At 37.0% G+C, this 24,316-nt stretch overlaps 1 protein-coding gene across 1 annotated transcript in view; it reads right to left on the reverse strand.

The window, feature by feature from the left end:
- Nucleotides 1-1,304: 1,304 nt before the first annotated feature.
- Nucleotides 1,305-24,316, reverse strand: part of TMX4 (thioredoxin related transmembrane protein 4) — a 110,451-nt gene continuing 87,439 nt past the window's right edge. Inside the window, exons 7-8 of the mRNA XM_072634429.1 lie at nt 9,416-9,479; nt 1,305-5,962 (exon numbers count right to left, since the gene is read on the reverse strand). Of these exons, the coding sequence (XP_072490530.1) occupies nt 5,649-5,962; nt 9,416-9,479 (378 nt within the window). The 3' untranslated portion in view covers nt 1,305-5,648. The remainder of the gene's footprint in view (nt 5,963-9,415; nt 9,480-24,316) is intronic.

Consider the following 24,316-nt stretch of genomic DNA (forward strand, 5'->3'; position numbering starts at 1 on the left):
TGTGGGTACCTGAAATTCTGAAACATCTCATGTATTCATAGAGAAGTATTAAAAAAGAACTAATGGCAAAAGGAAAAGGTTTAAGATGAAAGTAAGTTTGTAAATTATTAATCAGGCATTTCAGAGAACACAACCCACAGAGAGTATCCACAGAGAGCATCCACATTTTATAGATGGGGATGCCAAGGCTTACAGAGAATCAATGTTTTTCCCAAGCCCAGAGGACAAATCAATAAAAGCTGAACAAAACACTTACATTTTGTCTCACAGCTTGGTGTCTTATCTAGTTTCTAATCCACACGCTTTCCATTTTTCCATCAATAAAACACTAAATTCTATGTCTGATGATTTTCACTTTTGTTCTCTTCTACCTAGATTTCAGACAAATCAAGCTATCAAATACTTATTTGCATCTTTGCATCATCATATGCTTTGTTAGGGATGTTTACCTTCCTTTATGCTTTCTGAATGCCACTCTGACTAGAGTGGTGAAGGGGCAGTTGTCTATTTCTAGCTCATTGGTTCCTACCATGCTCTTAAGACTGAGTCAGGATTAGATCATGACTAAGGTACCTATAGCAGACTAAAAAGCCTGAAATTGTCCCAGACGTCTACTCCAAATTCGGCATAACTCCCTTGCCAGAGGAAGTATCATCATTCTTAGTCCCAATCTCAGTTAATCTCAAAAGGTTAAGTGAACAGTGTGGGTTTAGGCTAGTGAGAAGCTTTGAGCAATGGGGTGACACTCGATATGGTGTGCTAGAATTTTAGGCATGTCTTTGGCCAGACTCAGACCACCCAGTTACAGCAGAAAAGATGGGGGAGAGGAAGGAGAGGAGGAGAGAGACAACAGGGTGGAAGGAAAGAAAGATAACCTTATAAAAATTACAATGGAAAGAGAGTGAGGAGAAGAACACAGAGAAGGGGGAAGACAGGGTGAGAGGCAGAAATAGCTGGAGGGGAGGAAAAAAGGAAAGGGGATGGGGTGGGCAAGAGTAATCAGTTATCACTGAATGGTAAAAAATCAATTTTAATTAAGTCAACATCTATAGTTTCCAAAAGGGTGAATGTCATGTGGAATCGTTCACACAAAAGTAATATATTTTAACTACAATCTTTGCGATAACTATTAAGTTTGGATGTAGTGATGTTTCAAAATTGTATCTTGCTTTCTTATTTCAGCTTTTTGCACCTCACTTTTAACTGTAAAAAACAGTGATATTATAAATTCATAAGATTTACACAAAGCGCCGTAAGGAAAATCACACATTAAATATCATTAAAGAATCAAGAGTAGCCACAAGGAGTTTAAATACTAAATTTATAAGGTATTGCAATACAAATGTGCAATAGCATGTCTGCTGAACTTCAGTATAAAAGGATTGCATTTCCATGAAAAAAGCTGTGTAACATAAATATCATTCAACATTTGTAGCCAATACAAAAATGGCAAAGCTGCATGATTCACATACATGAGTTACCTTCTACCTCAAACTTTCTTTACAGTAAGTAAGTCAATTAGGAGAAAGCTTAGTTTATATATTTCACATGCTGGTAATTAGCTTAATGATATTAACAGAGACGTGTTTTTCCCAAAGATCTCCTATTGCTTAGTCTCAATCAATCATGAAATAACCCATACTATATTGAAAAATAAGTTAATTCTACATTTCAACTTTTCAAAATAAGTTGTGGTTTTCTCAAGTGAATCAAAACATATGAATGAGGTAAATAGAATGTAACAATAAAATAATTTTACTGTTGGCACAGAAGATAGAGGCAAATATTTTTTAAAACCTTGGCAATGCGGCAGATTGGATAAACTACTCATCTATAATACTGGCAGAAATAACACTTCAATATTGTATTGAGATGAAGGATAGCAAAGAGAAACAAAATATTCATTTCAGAACAAAGCACCAACCTGTATCTTTTCCCTCTCTACCCTGATTTATTTGTCTTCTTATGACATAATCATCCATCCAACACACAAATCATATATTTAACTTATCTTGCCCAGTCTTTACTATCACATACCCCTTGTAGTAATCCCTTCCCTCATCACTTAAAAGTTTGTTTTCTCTGCTACTCAAAGACTGAGTTATAAAATATCAGATATTTAACACAAAACAACCCGCCCCTCTGGCAATTAAGTGGTGGGTTGCAATTTTACAGAACACACACAGAAATCCTACAGAAAACAACAAGGTTTCTTTGCTAGCAAATAATTTGGAATTGTTCTTTGAAAGTCAACCCCTGTCGAAACTACAATTTCAAGATAATATAACATTTTTCATTTTTTATATAATTTAAGTGACCTATAAATAAGATGGTGACCAAATGAACTGGAAATAAACAAAGATTGCACTGTAAGACTTCCATACTTGAATGATATCCACCCTCTGATCTTTCTTTCAAACTTGAAGTGAGGGTAGGGGAAGGAAAGCTTGTTTCACTTACAAACAGAGAAATAAGGAGAGGAGTGATTTATTCATAAACCCAGGTTTAAACTAAGAAATTTGCAATAATACAGTAGAAAGGTGGTTTAAGGATCTCCAAAGAACTGTTTTATCCTGTCACCACTTTCAAAGATTATATTCCCCACTCCAAAAACACGATTATTCTATCACTTAACTATCATATCAAAATGCATTTTACATAAGCATGAAGTCAGACACAACTAAAATGACTGAACAACTACCATAACACAAATACTTTAGAAACTATAGGATCACAGATACAAAGTGAAAACGGACCTTGATATCTACTCTGCTCTTTCATTTTACAAAGGAGGACTATAAGGTCCATATAGATGATGTAATTTGCTAGAGGTCATAGGTGTAGGATGTAGAAAATCCAGAATTCAAACCCAAATCCAGGGCCCTTTCTATAGGCCAAATTTATTTCAAATAATTACATAGGCTACTGGTATTGGGTACACATAACAACTGTGAAAATGTTATCTCTTTTAAGGAGAGATGGAGAGTAGTCCTACCAGAAAAAACAGGATGGATGGAGTGAAGGTCCAACAGCTTTGAGATTTCTTAAAGCTCTTGAGACTATGTAGCTCTCAAGAACAAAAGTACGAAAGTATCAAAGTGTACCTTTCCCTAGATTTTAAATAACCAGGGAGTAAGGATCAAGTTTCTCTTCTGGGATATATTAAGTACCTAGTACAACATTAACATTAAAAAGATGTAACTGATCAAGATCACTTAGTATGAATCAAGTAAGTGCCCGCAGGGTGCATGACGGTATCTGAGCCACGGAAACAATTCCAAGGAATATATGGAATCTCCATAAAAGAAGTTAACCTGTGACATATGTTCTCAGTAAATGCTCACTGCCTAGGATACAAATGTTTACGTCACATAAAAAGGCATACATAGCTGCTTTAATTGCTCTTTAAAACGTATGGAAGCCACTAAAATGTGTTTCCTATTCCTTTGAAAGAATGTTTCTATATCTACTCTGCAACAGCAAAACCACAAAATAAACACCCTAAAAACCACGGGACTGTAGGAACTTAAATAAACTCTACAACTTCTTGGAATAAATCATTTCTTTGTAATCATTATCTTACACACACACACATATACTCCTTTCCTTTTAATCATCATCTTACACACACATACATACTCTTTTCTTTTTAAACATTATCTTACACACAGACGCACACACTTCTTTCTTTATAATCATTATCACATACATACACACACACTCCTTTTTAAATCATTATCTCACACTCACACACACACTCCTTTCTTTATAATCATTATCTTAGACACATACACACACACACACACTCTTTTCTTTATAATCATTATTTTAGACACACACACACTCCTTTCTTTTTAATCATTATCTCAGACACACACAGATACACATACACATACGCAGACAAACACTCATACACACACACACAGGAAGGGGAGACTAAAAACTACGACAAAACCTGACTAACTTTAAAAGATATAAACTAATCCTAGGATCAGCTTTTACTTATTTTTAAAAAATAAAAACTAGCTTTGTGCGAGTCTTGTAATACTTCATTTAGCCATAAGACAGCAGAGATTCTCAGAATCCTACACTAATTTCCTTGTTCTCAGCTCACCCAATGACAATGTAATTTGAATAGCCAGATGGATATCTAATTCATTTTTAAAGGTAACAAAATAATTAGTGGATTTTATAAAATTCCGTTCCTTTCCTTATTATGTACCCTCATGCATCCAGAAAAAAAAGGGGAGAGGGAGGGGAGAACAGGCCCTACTTTGAGAATCTATGTCCAACTTGGTTCTGATTTTCTCAATTTATTTCCAAAAAATAAATCAAGTAAAAAGAAAGCTTTTTTTTTTTAAAAAAGAGAGAAACTAAACCCTTGGGCACTTTTAATAAGTCAAGTATTGAGAGATTTACAAAGACGCATTTCTTTGTAGGATTAAAGAGAGCTGGGGGTAGGTGGGAAAAGAATAAAACATTTCTCTCATTTCCTGCTCTAGATTTTTCACTCATTCTTTCACCAGTCGGTCAGTTCACTAAAAAGGAAACCGTAAGTGGTTTTTTAGTTGTTATGATTACTAAAGTAGCTCAGATGGAGCCAGGGAGCTACTCTAGAGATGGAAATAGTACCACATCATACTGCACATGACTTGCTTGTATTGGCAAGACTAAGAGGATTTACTGGCTTCAAAAAGATGACTTCTCAATGAAATATTTGAAAAGGGGTGGAGGGGAAAACTGCCTTTTGGCCAAAAAAAAAAGTCTCCTCCCGCTAAATGACCACTTCCTTCTGAATCTCTGAAGGTTACAAGTCGTTTTCAGCATTCGCTTGTCAATATTTCACTGCTTGTGGCTTCTGATGACCTAAGCCCCTGAAGTCATAACAAGGTTGGCTGATGTCATATGAACTTGGCTACAGCTCTTCTGTGCACTTAGGAACTGAAGAGTGCTGGTGTTGTACGCAGCAAGCCCAGTCTATGGCCAGTCCCTGCTGTCACAGTACGCTCAGTATATTTTCAAAAGAAACATTGAGAAGGAAAAATGAGAAGCATAAAATGGAGCTTAATGAAGGTGCTTCAGTAAGCAGTGATGAGAGTTAAACCACCATACCCACACCTCCTTTACTACGATAACATTCGGGAGCCTCTCAGTTTCTATCTCAATAAATACCTACTGACTAACTGCGATGTCTGACATTTTCCATAAGGTTTGACAAAAATATTCAAGACCAAATAAGGAAGTGAGACTTCTGCTACAGGTCTTAGGGCACATTTTGTTATTGCTGATGTGTGAGGTCAAGTATGCTTTCATCTCATGTGGTGCAGAGTGATGTTTCTAGAAGATATTAAAAAGGAGTGATGGCTGCCTATTACAACCAGAATTTCCTAACCCCACAGATTTTCACATCAAAAATCTCCAAGCAGAATAATAGGTCTTATTTTTGATTTTGATTGTCATGCCTAAAAGATTTCTCATTACTACATGATGGTTACTGCCTTTTAGGACTAGATGTTTGTTATGTATAAGCTTTTAAGAGAGAAGCTGGCTCATGCAAGACAGATTAAGAATTTGGTTTCCACTGTAGACCAGAACGGCAATTGACACATTTCTTTGGTCCAGTTTGCTGGAAATACCTTCGCAAAAAATTACTGTTCCCCATCAGCAATGTGACTTTTGCGCTGCCTCACTGAGCTTTCAGCCTCCACATCAGTTAACTTTGGGTCTGGGACATTTCCTGCCTCTTCAGTTGCTGATCCTTCATCCACTGCAGAGTCCTCTTCAGAGGTCTCATCATTTGAATTGGTTCTTTCCTCTTCTCGTTCTGAAAGGTCATCATCTTTGTCTTCTTCTCCCTCTGAAAGATCATCTTTCTCCTCCTCTTCATCTGAAAGGTCTTTCTTTTCTTCTGAAATTCCCAGATCTTCAACTATAAGAGCTTCCTTCTCCTTTTCAATCAATTCTGTAAAGAAAAACGGAAGCAAAAAGAGCATGTACTGAATATCAAATCAGAATCCAGTCAGCAACCAATCACAAGTGATCAGTATTTTAAAAAAAAGCAGGTTTCTACAATTCTGGAAGGATATTCCAGTTTATGTATTAACCAGGTGTTTTGTTCGTCCTTGTCCCTTATATTATCTGATTTTTATTTACTTCAGAGACTCCTAGCTGCTATCAAAGACATGTTTTCATGAGATGTTACTCACTCCCATGCTAATCTTAACTATCACAAATATCATATTTCTATTCTCTTCCTAACATAGTTTAAATTCTACAGCACACTCTTGTTCTGCCTTAATGAAAATAATTAAGAACCAACATAGAACTACAGACTTAGAGCTGGAAAGCATCTCAAAAGTAATCTATTCCAACCCCTTCATTTTACAGATATGGAAACTGATGACCAGAAAGCTTAAGTGATTTGTCCAAAGTTAGGTCAAATAGCAGTGAAGATGGCAGAAGGTGTGAGATGCTTTCAACAGTTTGAGGCAATGTATGAGATGTAGTAGGTGAGGGAAGAATCAAGATGACTTTTAAGCTTCCAGCTTGGGTGACTAGGATAATGGTAATGTTTTTAAAAGACAGGGCCATTGAGAGGAGAAGGCAGGAGAAGGTATTGAATAGAGTTTTGAACATATCAGTTTGAGATGCTGGCAAGACAAGTAGGTGCAGATTTCTGGCAGTCAGGGATGAGAGACTGGATTTCAAAGGACCTATGAAGGAGGTTGCTGTCTGCATCCAGAGAAAGAACTGATAAAAACAAGTATGTAGAGAATGATTTTACACATATGTAGACATATTTGTGTCTAATGATAGCCACCTATGGGGTGGGGGGAGGAGGGAGAAAGGAATAAAAGAAAAAAGTTACATGATAATTTTAACATACATTTAAAGGGAAAAGCAAGTTGAACACAACAGATTTGCAGTTTTATTTCATGTGCAATCATTTTTTTTCCTATTCTACTATGTTATGGAAATACTTGTTTTATTTCTTAGGTTCTTAATAAAATAAATAAATAATAGGAAGATTTAATAAATAAGCACAAAAATAAATAAAAGACTGAATAGATAGATAGACTGACTGACAGACAGATGGACAGATAGACAGATGAATGGAGGGTCAGGCTGGATATAGGTGTCATCCGGGATAACAAGGCAGGACAGTGGGTAGAGTGCTGCAAATGGAATCTAAAGGACCTGAATTCGCATCTGGCCTCAGATACCTAATATCTATATGGCCTAGGCAAATCACTTCTGCTTGCTTCTTTTTTGTCCTCTATCAAATGAGGATAATAGCACCCCATCTCCCAGGGCTGTTGTGAGACTCAAATAAGATGTCATTTTTAAAGTTCTTAAGTATAGTGCCTAGAACATAGTAGTCTATGAGCTATAATGTTTGTTATTAAAACTATCTATATGGAGATGGTAACTAAACCCATGAAAACATACAAAGCCACTAAGGAAAAGAATGCAATGAGGGAAAATAAGGGGTCCCAGAATATCTGTTTTGATTGATACCTCCACTTAGAAGGCAAAAGAAGGATACACAAGTGCAGGAATGGTCAGAGAGGCAGAAAGAGAATGAGGATCTCAAGTTGTGTTAAAAAGGCTAAAGCAGCAGAAATCATACAGGAGGAAGGCTGGGCAGTGTTTCCTAATGATGCTCAAAGGTTAAGGATGATGAAGACTGAGGAAAAAAGTCTTTAGATTTAGCAATTAAAAGGTCATTGGTGATTTTTGAAAGAACAGTTTCAAGAAAGTCATAGGTCACAAGTAGGAATGCAAATGTTAATGAGTGTTAGGAATAAATGAGTGATGATAAGGTATACTCTTATTAAGCATTTAGCATGAAGAAGGATATAGGATGAAGCTCCAGGGATGGGTAAGGTCAAAGGATTTTTTTTTTCCTTTTAACAGATAGGATAAACTTGAGCACATTTAGAGGAAATGGGGGAGGAACCAGTGGATGAAGGGGAATGAAGATCAGAAGGATAGAGGGAATTCTAAATGAGGCTAGCTCCTGAAAGAGACGAGAAAAGATGAAATCAAATGTACAAGGCAAGGTGTCAGCCTTGGTAAAAAGATCCTCCTCCTTGCACTGGAGCTCAAGGAGAAGATGAGTGAAACTAGAGATATTTTGGAGCATGGAGGATTGGATGCAGATCTCAAAAAGATGTTTTCAATCTTTTCAGGAAAGACAGAGGTGAGATGTTTTGCTGATAGATAGGAGAGGTAGGAGAAGAATTAGAGGCTTGAGAAGATAGGAAAATTAAGATATGAAGGACAGTGAGAGGTTTAAAGGAAAGCTCTAGGCAGAATGATATTAGATAAAGAAATCAGGATGGGGGAGGGGAAAAGGAAAGAGAGGAAAGAAGAATCACAGGTGGCTTCAAGGAAGAACTGGCACACGAGCTGGGCCTTGAAGGAAAGGAGAGATTTCAATCAATGGACATGAGGCAGGAAGGCCAATTCCAGGTTTAGAGAAAAGTGTGAGATGCAGATATAAGAGAACACAGAATGAAAACAAAGAACAGAAAGTATTCCAGTATGGCTGGAATACAGAGTAGAAGTAGAATAGTTTGACATAAAACTGGAAAGGTAGTTTGCAACTAGACTTTGGAAGATCTTCAAAAGCTAGGCTAAGGAGACTAAATTTTATTTAGCCAGTAGCAGAGGATCATTCAAAGTTTAAGGGTAGTCATAATTATCAAAGAAACAACATCAAGTGTAGTTGTTCTTAGACTTATTATGTCAAACTTTATCCAAAGGGTTAAGAATATAGATTAGAGAGCATTAGAATCTGGATGACCTGGTTTTAAGTCCTGCTCATGTGACCATGAGCAAGTAATTTAATCTTTTTGGGTGCCAAGCAAGAAAATGAATTACAACAAGAGTTTCTAATCAGCATCAACAGAGGGAGTTTTTACACTACTAATTTCTGATATGAATAAAAATCACAGGACTAGAAAAAAAAGAGATTAATATACATTTTTCCTTCTAGTTTCCAAAATTTCAGAAGTCAGTTCCATTCTAATTAGTAGGTTTTGTTCTCTGTTTTCAAAAAACAGGAATATGCAAACAAAACTTAAAATTTGCTCATCAACTTATGCCTATCATTATGATAAGAATAATGAAAAACCATCTAGAATGGAATAACTTTTAAAATTTTGGAAGCCACAGAGAAGATGTCCTCTAATATAGTTGAATCTTAAATTAGGGGAAAAAAAAGATATTCTTTGTTCATAGTATTTTTTTTCTTCTTAGAAATATACCCAGGAGACAAGTAGATAGATTGCCTGATGGTGAAAGGCTCGATTATATTTAAGAAACCAAAAAGAAGAAACTTCATAATGGTACAAATGGCACCACATCACTCCAAAGACATGTTATACATTCATTAGCTTATAATACTTACCAGACTGATCTGTTTCATCTTGTGGTTTAGGTGGACAAAAGCAGTCTGCAAGTAAAACCAATATCTGTGGGGAAAATAAATAGAAAAGATGGGATTCAAGGTACAAGAGAGATAGAGTTTAATACCCAAATTACTCAAAATTACATACTGCTCCCAAAATACAGGTATTTATTTCTAAATAAATGAACAACAGCAAGCAATGGCAAAAGAATATTTTAACAGCTCTTGGTTTCCCAGTCTCCAATTTCTACCTTCTCCAATAAATATATCCTATGCAGGATGACTCCAGTAATCTTTTTAAGCCACCGCTTAGATCATTAAGTCTCCTGCTTAAATCTAATCAGTGGCTCCCTCCTCATCTATAAGATAAAGTTCGAATTTCTTACCCTAGCATGGAAGGCTCTCCTCCACCTGGTTCCAATCTACCATTTCAGGCATCTTTCACATGCAACATCTTCACCTGTTCTGTGTCCTAGCCAAATCGCTCCTATCCTCCTTTCTTGTCCTGCCTTCTTTTTCATCTGTGCCTTTACTCAAGTAATTATGAACTTTTAGAACAGACTTCTCCACATCTGTAACTTCTCTTTCTTTAAGGTCCAATTCAACTGCATTCTCTTCCTGAAAAACTTTCCTAATCTCCTTAATTGCAAAATGACCTATCCCTCCTCAAACTTCTCATAGCATTTGGTTTGGATTGTTCCTTGGCATTTAGAACATCTGACACTGTTACAGTTACGTAAGTACATGTCTAATCTCCATATGGCTCCCTGAAAGTCTAAACTTCTGTACCTGATATTCAAGGACTTCCATTTGGTACCATTCTATTTAGTTGATGGAGCTAGTGGTGTAACATAGAGTACTGAGCCTGGAGTCAGGAAGACCTGAGTTCAAAACCCGCCTCAGCCAATTACTAGGCAAGTTTCTAAATCTTCCTGCTTCAGTTACCTTACCTGCAAAATTGGAATAACAATAGCACCTGCCTTCCAGGGTTGGTTGTGAGGATCACATGAATTAATTTTTATAAAATGCTTTGCTAAACTTAAAGAGCTAAATAAATGGTAGTTATCGTGTGTCCTCATCCGTATGTAACACTTGATCTCTCCACACCATTCTCTATACCATTCAAACTGGAATGCTTGCTCTCTCTTATCTTGCCCCCTTCACTCACTTTCCTGCTTCTGTTTCTTTTATCATGAAGCCCTTTATGTTTGTAATGATCTCCCCATCCCTCAGTTTGTTACTTAGCTTTTAGAGTCCAATTAAATGCCCCTTCCTCTGAGAAGTATTCCTCAATTCCACAAGTGCAATGATCTGAGTTTCAACATTCTCCAAATTCATAACCTTCAGAATTTCCCCCCTGAAACTTTTTTTCCCCAGAAATCCTATAATTAAGAATTAAAATACAATGTGAAACAAATGGGGAAAGATAGCTAATGCTGCAAACTGAATAGCCTTAATAAATTATCTCTTCTTTCTATGATAATAACATCACAAATAAACTTGTAATTCTTGATTACAGTTTTTTTAAACTATATCTTTTGTTAGTTAGGGTTCTGTGTACTCTTTTGTCATTTCATCATAACCACAACTCCCCTAAAACAATAAAACTATCTCTTTTTAGTCCTTTGTTCACAAGAAACTATATAGCAGCCTTAGGGGAGGAGCCCAAAGCTAGGAATACGACACTGAAAATGGGGTCTTGGCAAGTCCCTTAACTTTCTGTGGGGCTTTATCTGTAAAATAAAGGGATGGCAATGATCCTAGATTCTTGAAGGCTATGTCACTGGATCATGAGCACTAAAAGACTGTACCATACTGGTTTAGCTTCAAATAAAGTCCCAGTCAGTGATCATCTCTTCTTTCCAAAGTATCTCAAAGCATTATTACAACACGATAAATTCTTTGGCCACAGCAAATAGAGAAACAAAACAAATCAAAACAAAAATACAAACTGGTCCTCAGACCTGCACTCTAATTCTCCTCCACTACTGCAGTGATGTTAGCAGAGCAGCAGTAAAGGGGGCAGAAGGTCTTAAGAATCACACAACTTTTACCACATACAAACATTAACTCTTCTAAATTCTAAATGTGAGATATTTGTCCAACATCCAAAGAGCTGACATTCTTCAGGAAGAACTGAATTATATCAGTCAACATTCTTCCTGCAACTGAAGCGAGATTCGGTGAACAAAGATTTAAGTCTCTACTAAGTGCCCAACTTCATGTGAGGTTCTGGAAAAACAAAGACAAAAGTCAGATCATCATTTGCAGAGCTGGCTTTATCATGCTGGGGTACTTGATCACCTTGCATTGCAATGCTCTTGATAAGTATTCAGAGATCATTAGAGACCACAAAGATCATTACAGCCTACCATCATTTGCTTCAGAGAATAAGCAGGGCGAGAAATTCTAAAAGGGACTATCCAATCACATATTTTAGTACTCAGTGACTTCAACACAAAAGATATGAAAACTGTGGAAGGATGGTGAAAAACATGTCAGAAAACATGGTTCAAGAAAAAGAAACAAGATGTTGAAGGCTTCTACATTATACAAAAGCATCCAGTCCATTTATCCTGAATATAAATGGGCTGAATGTGGTGGGCATTGAATAATGTCACAGAAAACAAAACTGCTAGTGCAAGAATAGGAAATGACTGGTTACTGATCTGGAAGTATTTTCTGAATCAGTTGTGTGTAATCAGATCATTGATAGAGAAGAGATCAAAATGAATAACAAATAAGAATAAAAATGAGAGGCTATAGAATACAACCCACACACTTTCAAAATGACCTATTCAAACAATATGTGGACAACAATAAATGTGACAGAAAAAAAGTCACAGACTATCATCACTTTTCTATAAAGAATTATGGAATGTAATTTGACTATACAATGAGAAAAAAATGATTAAGAAATTGCTGCAAACTGCAGACTTGGGAACTTCTGGCCAAATGGAGAGGCAGGACAGCACTAGTTTAGGATATCAACTATTTTGTACAGAGGTGGAAGATGTAAAGCTTTAATTTTAGAAAACAAATGAGAAGTAGTGGAAGGAGAAAGAAGTTCATGGAATATTTGGAGAGACTCGACTAAGCCAGATGATCTTGAGTGCATTTATGGGTAAAACTGGGAGAACACAACAAAAAACCAAAACAAAACAAAAAAACAGATGAAAAATTGAGAAGATCTATAAGGATTCCTATAACCTTCCTCGTCCCCCCAATAATGACTAGAACTATTTGGACTCTAATATCACAGTTTTTGATTAGGGAGTCAATATGGCCCTAAAGAAAACACAAATGGAAGAGTGGTAGGCTAGTCCAAATATATATGGAACACATCTGTGCCACTGAACAAAATCTTTAGGACAATTAAGGATTGATTTTCAATATTTCTGGGAGATAGGATACTAAAATGCTTGGGAGAAAAACATAGATCTTATTATTATAGAAAAAGAGATGAATGAGATTAAGATCAACAAGTACAATTCATATGTCTGCTTCCCTAACTCTAGAAAAACTTTATGAGAAATAACCTAGATATACAGATAGCATCTTTGGAGAAAGTAAGAGAAGGGGATAAGCAGGTTAAATGATGGTTTACACAAAGACTACATTTTTATGCTCCCCCATTTGACTAAGGGAGGAATAAAATAAATGTTTTCATAGTGCTTATTGTTTAATGACCATATAGTAAAAAAAATCTGATTCAATATAGCAGACTGTTGCCTTAAAACAAGACTTTTCGAATCTGGAGTCTGTGAACTTGCTTTTCAAAACATTTTCAGAATTATATTTTAATATAACTACTTTCCTTTATAATCCTACATATTTTATTTTATGATTTAAAAATATTATTCTGAGGAACCCATAGTTTAGCATACTGGCAAAGGGATTCATGAAACACAAAAGGTTACTAATACTCTGGAATATTTGTAGAGAATTTGGACTCCTCACCAGCACCAAGGCTAATGAACAAAACAGTATCCCATATGCCTAGGTTCAAATCATAACAAGATTCATTTATAGATGCAACAACAGAAATAACTTTGTTTCATGATTCTTTAATTATTAACATCAAGCAGGCATTAAACAGGAGACATACGTTCTCTGTAAGTGTTTGCCACTGAAATGAAGGATGTCTAGCACAGAATCCAGATGGGAAAGGTATTCCTTACAGATGATAAAAATCCCTCAAATGTTCCCATTTGAGGATGATATTGCCCTGACTTCCTCAAATCCTAGAATACAGCAAAAACTTTTGAAAAGAATCAATTCATAGCTACTCAAAACAATCTGGCCTCCCTTTTTACATAACCGTCTCTCTCTCTCTCTTTCTTTCTTTCTCTTCCCCCCCTTCCCCTCTCTCTTTTCCTTCCCCTGTCTCTCTCTTTTCCTTCCCCTCTGTCTGTTTCCCTTCCCCCCCCTTTCCTTTCCTCTCTCTCTCTTTCTCTCTCTTTCCCTTCCCCCACTTTGTCTCTCTCTATATATATATAAATGAAGAATATCTATTGTGCAGATGACAATATCCAATAATAAATACAACCTAGAAAGCCAGTTCATCAAAACACAACTCCTGAAAGTACACTATGGAAAACAGTAGACTTGGCCTAGAGTTGAATTTGAAGAGAAAAGGCTGGACCACATGTGAGAAACCATGCTGTATTTGTAAGGATCTTGTGCTTCACACTCAAGTAAAGTGCCATCTTTTAAACATCTCTGGAAGTAATACAAAACCTCAATATCTGAAGAATTAAAGTTGCAGATTACCCAAAATGCAATGGAGAGGTGGAGAGTGTTGGTGAATAGGCTGGAACACGCTGCCAATGAAGTACCGTGCAGGAGAAACAGCACAAAGAACATCATCTGAAGGAAAGGTCATGTGAACTAGGGATAACTGACATAGACCCCACATATTCCACTGGTATCCACACAATAAAGTCAGGAGAGCTAGAAGAAAACAAGCCACTACCTTGCCTGAATCCCATTTGGTGGATTTTTGGGAGGACATAAATAAGAGCTACAAACATTAATGCTAATGTTAATAGCCAGCATTTATACAGCACTGTGAGGGTATATACAAAGTGCTTTACCAATATTCTTATTTTATTCTCACAACAACCCTGAGATATTGGTGTTACAATTATCTCCATTTTACACATAGGAAATTGAGATAGAAAGAGTTAAACTGACTTGCCCAGGATCACAAAGCTAGTAAGTGTCAGAAGACGAATTTGAACTTAAGTCTTCCTGACCCCAGGTCCAGTGATCTATCCACTATGTATCCTAGCTGCTTCTCCTGGGGGGGAGTACCCACATCCTTGAGATCAAAAATCTACTAAGATGCCAAAATAAAATGAAGCAGTCTTCAGTGCAAGACTTTTAAAATAAGACATCATTTACAAAGCATATTTGGGACTATAAAAAGTATCAATTTCATAGAAATAATTATGCCCTTAATCTGAAAATAAACCAGTATAAAAGTGAAACTATGGTAGCAGGAGAGATGGGGTATTCTCCTCTTTGTTCCAGAAATGAAAGAATCAAATTTATTGTTATTTCTGACAAAGGTGGCAGACTTTAAAGATGGAGGATTTTTAAGATGGTGAAGAGTCCAAATTCTCTACAAATACCCCAAATAAGGCACTATAAATGTGTCAGGAAGTAAAATGATAAACAAACAAAAAAGAAGAAACAGCCACGAGCTCCTCTCTGCAGTCCAAGACTTCATCTGATGATTGCCAGAGACTTATACTGGTTCTGAGTGGAGACAAGCCAGGGTAGATGGGGGGCATAGCAAACAGGGAGCCTAGAACTACAGCAGGAAGCAATCAGCCAGACTAGCACCCAGGAAACTCTACTAGGGCCATGTGAGAGACAGGGGCAGACATCAAAGAATCAAATTTCCATAAGAAAGAAGTAAAGGCTTATAACCAAGAATAACTTATCTAGCAAAATAAAAGTATAATCTCATGGTTGGGGGGTAGGGAGGAGGAGGAAAGGACCTTTAACAGCATTGAGGACTTTCAAGCACTTGATTAAAAAAAGACCCAGAGATAAACAGAAACTTTGAAATACAAACATGAGAGTTAAGATAAAACAAAGAAAGATAAATGCATTGGAGCACATTTAGAAGTGGGTATAAATGATGAAATGTACACATTCTAACAAGGAAGCAGAACTGAACAATATATTTTTCACAAGAAACACATTTAAAACATAAAGATGCACCCTAAATTAAGAGGCCAGAGCAAAATCTATTAGCTCTGGGTGAACTCAAAAAGAGCAAAGGTGGCAGTCATGATCTCAGAGAAGGCAACAATAAAAAACAGACATGAGTAAAGGAGATAAATTGGAAAACTAGATTATGTTTAAAGGCACAATAAATAATGAATCAATACCAATACTTAATGTTAATCCACTAAATGGCACAGAATCTAAAAACTTACAAAAAAAGCTAATCAAATTACAGGAAGAAATAGTGACATTTTAATAGTGGAGGAACCTCAATGTAGTTCTTTTACATTGAGACAAATCTAACAAAAAAGTTAATGACCTGAATAGAAGTTTAGCAAAATTACCTATTCTAAATCTCTGGGGATTAACGAATGGAAACAGAAGGGAGTATATTTCTCAGTGAACAATCATAAACACTACATTCACCATTCACTTTTGTGTTTATGATTGCTTACTGTGTGTAGAAAAATGGAAAAAAATAATACCTGCTTAGCAAGAGCAAAACTATATTCAATAAGAGGATATGGAAGAAAAGGTTAAAATTAACTGTGGATTGATGTCCTTCATGTTCAAGAAGTATCAAAATTACACAACTACATTGAGGTCATGGTACATTGTGTCTGACTGTGTCTGATCAGACCAACACAAGCTTTTAAGGCTTACCTGGTCAGGCACAAATAGTCCATACGAACATTGGCAGTAAAGGTGTCATTAAGTTTGTGGATCTCTTGGTTTTTTTTGAGCTATTACAATTCTGATTTGCTCATAAAGCTCAGTTCCTTCTTGGAAGAGAATATGCCAGTGCTGGGCAGTCCTGTGCCGGTATTTTCCATATCTCATAATTGATTCCAAAGTTCTCTTCAGAGAGACTTTGAGAGTGTCCTTGTTTGCTTCCTCTGTCCTCTATATGAGAGCTTGCCTTCTGTGAGTTCTCAATAAAATAATCTTTTAGGCAAACATACACTTGGCATTTGAATAACATTGCCAGCCCTTTGGAGTTACACTCTGCAATAGAGTTAGAATGTTTGGCAGTTCAGTTCAAGAAAGGACCTTGGTGTCAGGTACCTTATCTTGCCAGGTGATCTTCAGAATCTTCCCAAGACAATTCAAACGGATGTGATTGAGTTTCTTGGCATGGCACTGGTATACTCTCCAGATTTCACAGGCATCCAACAGTGAGGTCAGTAGAACAGTTCTATAGACCATCAATTTGGTAGGCAACTTAATACCTCTTCTCTCCCATACTTTTCTTTGAAGCCTCTCAAATGCAGAGCTAACTCTGCAAATGCATGCATCAACTTCACCATCTATGTGAACATCCCTGCAAAGTATACTGTCAAAGTAAGTGAACTTATCCATAGCTTTCAAAATTTCTCCATTTGCTGTAACCAATGGTTCCATATATAAATGGTGCTGTGGTGACTGGTGAGAATCTGTTTTCTTGTTAATTATGAGGCTAAAATTTGTACAGGTGGCAGAGAATCAAGCCATACTCTATTACATCTCAGTGCCAGTGGCTGCACTGAGTGCACAATCATCCAAAAAAAATCACACACCAATTGTCCCCTCCACTTCAGTGTTGGCTTGTACCCTCTTCAAGTTAAATAATTTACCATTAGCAACAAACTGTTCACACATGGAGAAGTACTCTAATCTGTTGACATTAAATCTTCTGGTAGTTATCTTGCCCTGGGGGCACCACATCGGTTGAATACAAATGTTTAGCTTAGAGAGGATAAGTCTATTATCGGTCCAGCACTCTGTGCCACACATGTTCTTCATTATTTTCACATCCTGTCTTATTCTTTTCTTTACAATGACATAGTCTATTAAATGCCAATGTTTGCTGTGAGGATGCATTCACAAAACTTTTGTTGCATTTAGGTAAATGAAAAACATTATTGATGATCAAGTCATGAGATGCATGAGTCCTCAGTAGAAAGTGACCATTGCTATTAAGTTTTCCAACTCCATTCATCCCAAGGACTCCTTGCCATGTCTTGTAGCTGGTGCCTTCTCTTGCATGAGAGTTACCCCAGAATTACAAGTTTGTCCTCTTTCTGCACACTGATGAGAAGGGTCTTCAAGTCCCAAAGAAAAATAAAATTTTTCTTTGACCTCATCAGGGTTGTGATAGTGGGAGCATATGCAATGAAGATGGTGGTAGGGAGCTTTCCTGCAAGTAGTAATCATACTGTCATGAATCTGTCATTCATTCTTGTTGGTAGGCATACAAGCTTGTTGACTAGATTAGTTTTGATTGAAAAACTTACACCAGTTTCATAGGAGTCCCTACCATTGTTCCATTCTGGAAAAATGTGTATCCAGCTCTGACTTTGGTAAGCTAGCCTTCATTCGTCACCCTTGTTTCACTCAGGGCTACTATCTGGATGTGATACCTTCGGAGTTCTCTCACAATAAAAAATGTTTGTCTTTCAAGTCTACTAAATTTCATTGTGTCCATAAAGGTGCACACATTCCATGTACTGATGGTTAATTGAACCACCTTTGCAAAAGTTTTAGCATACTTTTTTTGCATTTCGACCATTGCAGCAGTGCAGGACAAGTTTGGGTAAAGCAGACAGTTTTTAGAGCACCTTTTCTAGCCCTTTCTTCATACCAGGCAGTGAGCAGTGTGGTCCTTAAAAAAAGCAGCTCAGACACCTAGGGGGTTACCAAATCCCACTGCTGCTTCCTTCTACTGAGAAGATATCCTATGGACTGGACCTCCTGTGTGCAGGACTATGACTACTGATCCCAGAGTATCTGCGTGTGCTGCTTTGTCACTTGACTGATGCCACAGGACTTTGAGGTGGGTAAAAATGGTAAAACGGTATGGGGCATGTTTTCCCTCGCACATAAATTGGATTTAACTGAGGCAGAGATGTACAAAGTCATCAGCCTCAGACTCTCTCCCAGAGTCATCAGAGTCCAGTGGCAAGGCAAAAGTCCAGATGACTGGTGACAGCTTGGAACACTGTGGATGATGTTGGCATCTTTGATATCAAAAAGAGTTCTAAGTGCTCTATAGTCACCTTCATGGGCAATGGAAGAAACTGTCCTTATCAACCCACTGCACCAGGGGAAGCCTTCACATGCTTGGGATAGATACCTCCCTGAGCTCACTGATGGGTTTGAAATCCTTGGTTACCCTCAATCTGGATCAGCCCAACTGCTGAGAATATTTATTTACTAGGGTGCGGCCACATGTTACAGTTTCTTGAAGCCACAGGTGAGAAATGGGCAAATCAGGTAGACACCAAAGGTGGAAAGCAGCCCTGAAAAGAGCTCCACAAACCTCCCACCAGAGGTATTAGTCTTCCTTGAATACACTCAACACCCAAAAGACTAACTTACCTATGTGACTCTGGAAAAGTGAATATAAATTTCCTAGATTAGCAGAAAAGGAAATAGAATATTGAAATAGACTATTTTAGAAAAAAGAAATTGAACAGGCCATAAATGAGCTTCCAAACAAAACAGCACCAGGACCAAACAGATTTACAGGTGAATTCTATCAAATATTTAAAGATCAAGTAATTCCAGTATTAAAGAAACCATCTGTAATAATAAGCAAAGAAGGGATACTACCAAACCCCTTTTATGAAACAAATGTGATACTAATACCTAAACCAGGAAGAATAAAAACAGAGAAAGAAAACTAAAGATCAATTTCATTAATGAATATAGATGTAAAAATCCTAAATAAGATACTAATTAAAAGAATACAACAATAAGCCACAAAGACTATACATTGTGACCAAGTAGGATTATCCCAGGCATGCAGAGATGGTTTAACATAAGGCAAACCATTAACATAACTGATTATATCAACAATAAAAGTGACAATCATATGATTATATCAATAGATACAAAATTTTTTTTGACAAAATATGATACTCATTCTTATTAAAAACATTTGAAAGCATAGGTACAAGTACTCTGCCTTAAAATGATAAGAAGCATGTATCTAAAATCATCAACAAGCATTATTTGTAATGGGGATAAGCTAGAAGCCTTCCACAGGAAATCAAGAGTAAAACTATGATGCTCATCATCACCAATGTTATTCAATATTATATTAGAAATGCTAGCAATAGCAATAAGAGAAGAAAAAATTGAAGGAATAAGACTAGACAATGAAGTAAATAAAACTATCTCTTTTTGTAGACTATATGATGATATACTTAGAAAATCCTAGAGAATCAACTAGATAGTTAGCTGAAACAATAAATAATTTTAGCAAAGTACCAAGATATAAAATAAGCCCAAATAAAGCATCAACTTTTTTTATACCACTGACAAAATCCTTTAGAAGACACCATAAGGGAAATTTTATTTAAAATAACTGTAGACTGTATAAAATACTTGGGAGTATACCTGCCAAGAAAAACCCAGGAACTACATGAACGTAATCATAGAAACATTTTTATGCAAATAAAGTTAGATTTAAATGATGCAAGAAATAGTAATTGGTCATGAGTGGGCAGAGTCCCATATAATAAAAATGGCAATTCTACCTAAACTAATCTACTGATTCAATGTCATCCCAAGTAAATTACCAAAAAAGTACTGCAGTAAGCTAGAAAAAAATAATAAAATTCACTTGGAAGAAAAAAAAAGGCAAGAATATCAAAGGAATTAATTTTTAAAAATGTAAAGAAGAGAAGTTGAGCAGTACCAGATCTTAAACTATATTATGAGGTAGTAATTATCAAAACTCAGGTACTGGCTAAAAAATACAAAGGTAAATCAGTGGAAAAGAGTAGACATGCAACACAATAATAAATTATTATAGTATCCTTCTGTTTGACAAATGTAAAGATTTAAGCTTTTGAAATAAGAAATCATCATTTGGTAAAAGATTGTTTGGAAAACTGGAAAGCAGTTTGGCAGAAATTGGGAACAGATCAATGTCTCACACCATTTACCAAGATAAGGTCAAAATTAATACACAACTTAGATATAAGGGAGATGTCATTAGAAAATTAGAATATGGAACTTACTACCTATCAGGTTTATGGATAGGAGAATAATGTATGAATAAACAAGAGGCAGCATTGTGAGATACAAAATGAATACTTTTGATTACATTCAATTAAATATTTTTGTACAAATAAAACCAATGTAGCCAAGATTAGAAGGAAAGAAGAAAACTGGGGGAAACATTTATAGGGAGTAGCTTGGATAAAGGTCTCATATCTCAAATATATAGAGAATTTTGTCAAATTTATAAGAATATGAGTCATTTCCCAATTGATAAGTGGTCAAAAGATATGAACAGGCAACTTTATGATGAAGAAATCAAAACTATATGTAGTCATATAAAAAATGCTCCTAATCATCACTGATCAGAGAAATGCAAATTAAAGTAACTCTAAGATATCATCTCATGTCTACAGATAGGCAAAAATGACAGAAAGGGAAAATGACAAATGTTGGAAGGGCTGTGGAAAAATTGGAACCTCAATATCACTGTTGGTGGAACTGTGATGGTCCAGCCATTTTGGAGAGCAATTTGGAATTATGCCCAAAGAGTTATCAAACTGCCTATACCCTTTGACTTAGCAATATCACCATTCAGTCTATTTCCCATGGTGATCAGAGAAAAAGGAAAAGAACCTATATATTCTAAAAATTTGTAGTAGCTCTCTTTCTGGGGGCAAAGAACTAGAAACTGAAGGGATGTCCATCGATTTGGAAACAGTTAAACAAGTTGTAATATGATTATTATGGAATACTATTGTGCTGTAAGCAATGATGAGCTGATTGTTTTTAGAAAAAAACATAAACTCGCACGAAATAATCTGGATACCATAACAGCAAGATGTGAAGAATTACTGAGAATCAAGTTATTTGAATACTATAAATATTCAAATCAAGTATAAAGGACCAATGAAGGCAGGAATGGAGCCAAGATAGCAAAGTAAAAGCAGGAACTCACTTGAGTTCATCTACAATTCCTTCAGATATCTCTAAGAAATGAATCTGAACTAATTTTAGAAGGGCAGAATACACTGGGAGACAGAGTGTGGCAGATTTCCAGCCTAGGACACCCTGAAAGGTGGAAAATGGATCCAGGAGAGCAAAATCTAAGAATTATTGGTCTACCAGAAAGCTATGATAAAAAAAAGAGCCTCACCAGTATCTTCCAAGAAATCATCAAGGAAAACTGCCCTGTAGTACTAGATTCAGAGGGCAAAATAATCATCAAAAGAATCCACCAGGGGGAGGAGCAAGGATGGCGGAGTAGAAAGACACACATATGCTAGCTCCAAACCCACAGCCCATAAAATATCTGTAAAGAAAACTCCCAACAAATTCTGGAGCAGCAGAAGCCACAGAACAACAGAGTGGACGAGATTTCTGTTCCAGAGAGACCTGAAAACCTGACACGAAAGGTCTGTAGCGCACCGGACCCAGAGTGGAGCCCAACCCTGCCTTGGCTGGGCCGCACCGAGAGGAGCAGATCCCAGCAGGCTTCAGGGACAGAATCTCCAGCAGCCGCACAGGTCCCTCCACCCACAGGTGACAAGGGTCTGTGAGAGAGTCTTTTTTGGGTGGCCGACAGGGGAGTGGGGTGTCCCTGTGGCTCGAGCCCCCTCGGGAGGCAGCAGCGGAGGTGGGAGCGGACAAGAGCTCCCAAAGCAGGCAGGAGCTCAGATCCATTGTTTAAGGTCTCTGCATAAACCCCCTGAGGGAACTGAGTCCCGTGTGGTGGCCCTGCCCCAACCTGAGCACCTGAATTTAATCTCACACTGAATAGCAGCCCTGCCCCCGCCCAAAGCCCTGAGGCTGGGAAGCAGCATTTGAATCTCAGACCCCAAGTGCTGGCTGGGCGGATCTGGAGGCCAGGTGGGGGTGGAAAGAAAACTCAGAAGTCAAGTCACTGGCTGGGAAAATGCCCAGAAAAGGGAAAAAAAATAAGACTATAGAAGGTTACTTTCTTGGTGAACAGATATTTCCTCCCTTCCTTTCTGATGAGGAAGAACAATGCTTACCATCAGGGAAAGACACAGAAGTCAAGGCTTCTGTATCCCACACATCCAAAATAAATATACCATGGGCTCAGACCATGGAAGAGCTCAAAAAGGATTTTGAAAATCAAGTTAGAGAGTTGGAGGAAAAACTGGGAAGAGAAATGAGAGAGATGAAAGAAAAGCATGAAAAGCAGGTCAACACCTTGCTAAAAGAGACCCAAAAAAATGCTGAAGAAAATAACACCTTGAAAAATAGGCTAACTCAATTGGCAAAAGAGGTTCAAAAAGCCAATGAGGAGAAGAATGCTTTCAAAAGCAGAATTAGCCAAATGGAAAAGGAGATTCAAAAGCTCACTGAAGAAAATAATTCTTTCAAAATTAGAATGGAACAGATGGAGGCTAATGACTTTATGAGAAACCAAGAAATCACAAAACAAAACCAAAAGAATGAAAAAATGGAAGATAATGTGAAATATCTGATTGGAAAAGCAACTGACCTGGAAAATAGATCCAGGAGAGATAATTTAAAAATTATGGGACTACCTGAAAGCCATGATCAGAAAAAAGAGCCTAGACATCATCTTTCATGAAATTATCAAGGAAAACTGCCCTGAGATTCTAGAACCAGAGGGCAAAATAAGTATTCAAGGAATCCACAGATCACCGCCTGAAAGAGACCCAAAAAGAGAAACTCCTAGGAACATTGTGGCCAAATTCCAGAGTTCCCTGGTCAAGGAGAAAATATTGCAAGCAGATAGAAAGAAAGAATTCAAGTATTGTGGAAATACAATCAGGATAACACAAGATCTAGCAGCTTCTACATTAAGGGATTGAAGGGTATGGAATATGATATTCCAGAAGTCAAAGGAACTAGGACTAAAACCAAGAATCACCTACCCAGCAAAACTGAGTATAATACTCCAGGGGAAAAAATGGTCTTTCAACGAAATTGGGGACTTTCAAGCATTCTTGCTGAAAAGACCAGAGCTGAAAAGAAAATTTGACTTTCAAACACAAGAATGAAGAGAAGCATGAAAAGGTAAATGGCAAAGAGAAGTCATAAGGGACTTACTAAAGTTGAACTGTTTACATTCCTACATGGAAAGACAATATTTGTAACTCTTGACACTTTTCAGTATCTGGGTAGTAGGTGGGATTACACACACACACACGCACACACATACAGAGACAGAGAGCACAGAGTGAATTGAATAAGATGGGATCATATCTTGAAAAAATGAAATCAAGCAGTGAGAGAGAAATATATTGGGAGGAGAAAGGGAGAAATGGAAGGGGGCAAATAATCTCTCATAAAAGAGGCAAGCAAAAGACTTTAGTGGAGGGAAAAAGAAGGGAGGTGAGAGAAAAACATGAAGTTTACTCTCATCACATTCCACTAAAGGAAGGAATAAAATGCAAACTCATTTTGGTATGAAAACCTATCTTACAATACAGGAAAGTGGGGGAGATGGGGATAAGCAAGGTGGGGAGGATGATGGAAGGGAGGGCAATGGGAGGAGGGAGCAATTTGAAGTCAACACTCTTGGGGAGGGACAGGATCAAAAGAGAGAATAGAAGCAATGGGGGGCAGGATAGGATGGAGGGAAATATAGTTAGTCTTACACAATACAACTATTATGGAAGTCATTTGCAAAACTACACAGATATGGCCTATATTGAA

This window comes from Notamacropus eugenii, chromosome 1 (genome assembly GCF_028372415.1).
Source record: "Notamacropus eugenii isolate mMacEug1 chromosome 1, mMacEug1.pri_v2, whole genome shotgun sequence".
Classification (NCBI taxonomy): Eukaryota; Metazoa; Chordata; class Mammalia; order Diprotodontia; family Macropodidae; genus Notamacropus; species Notamacropus eugenii.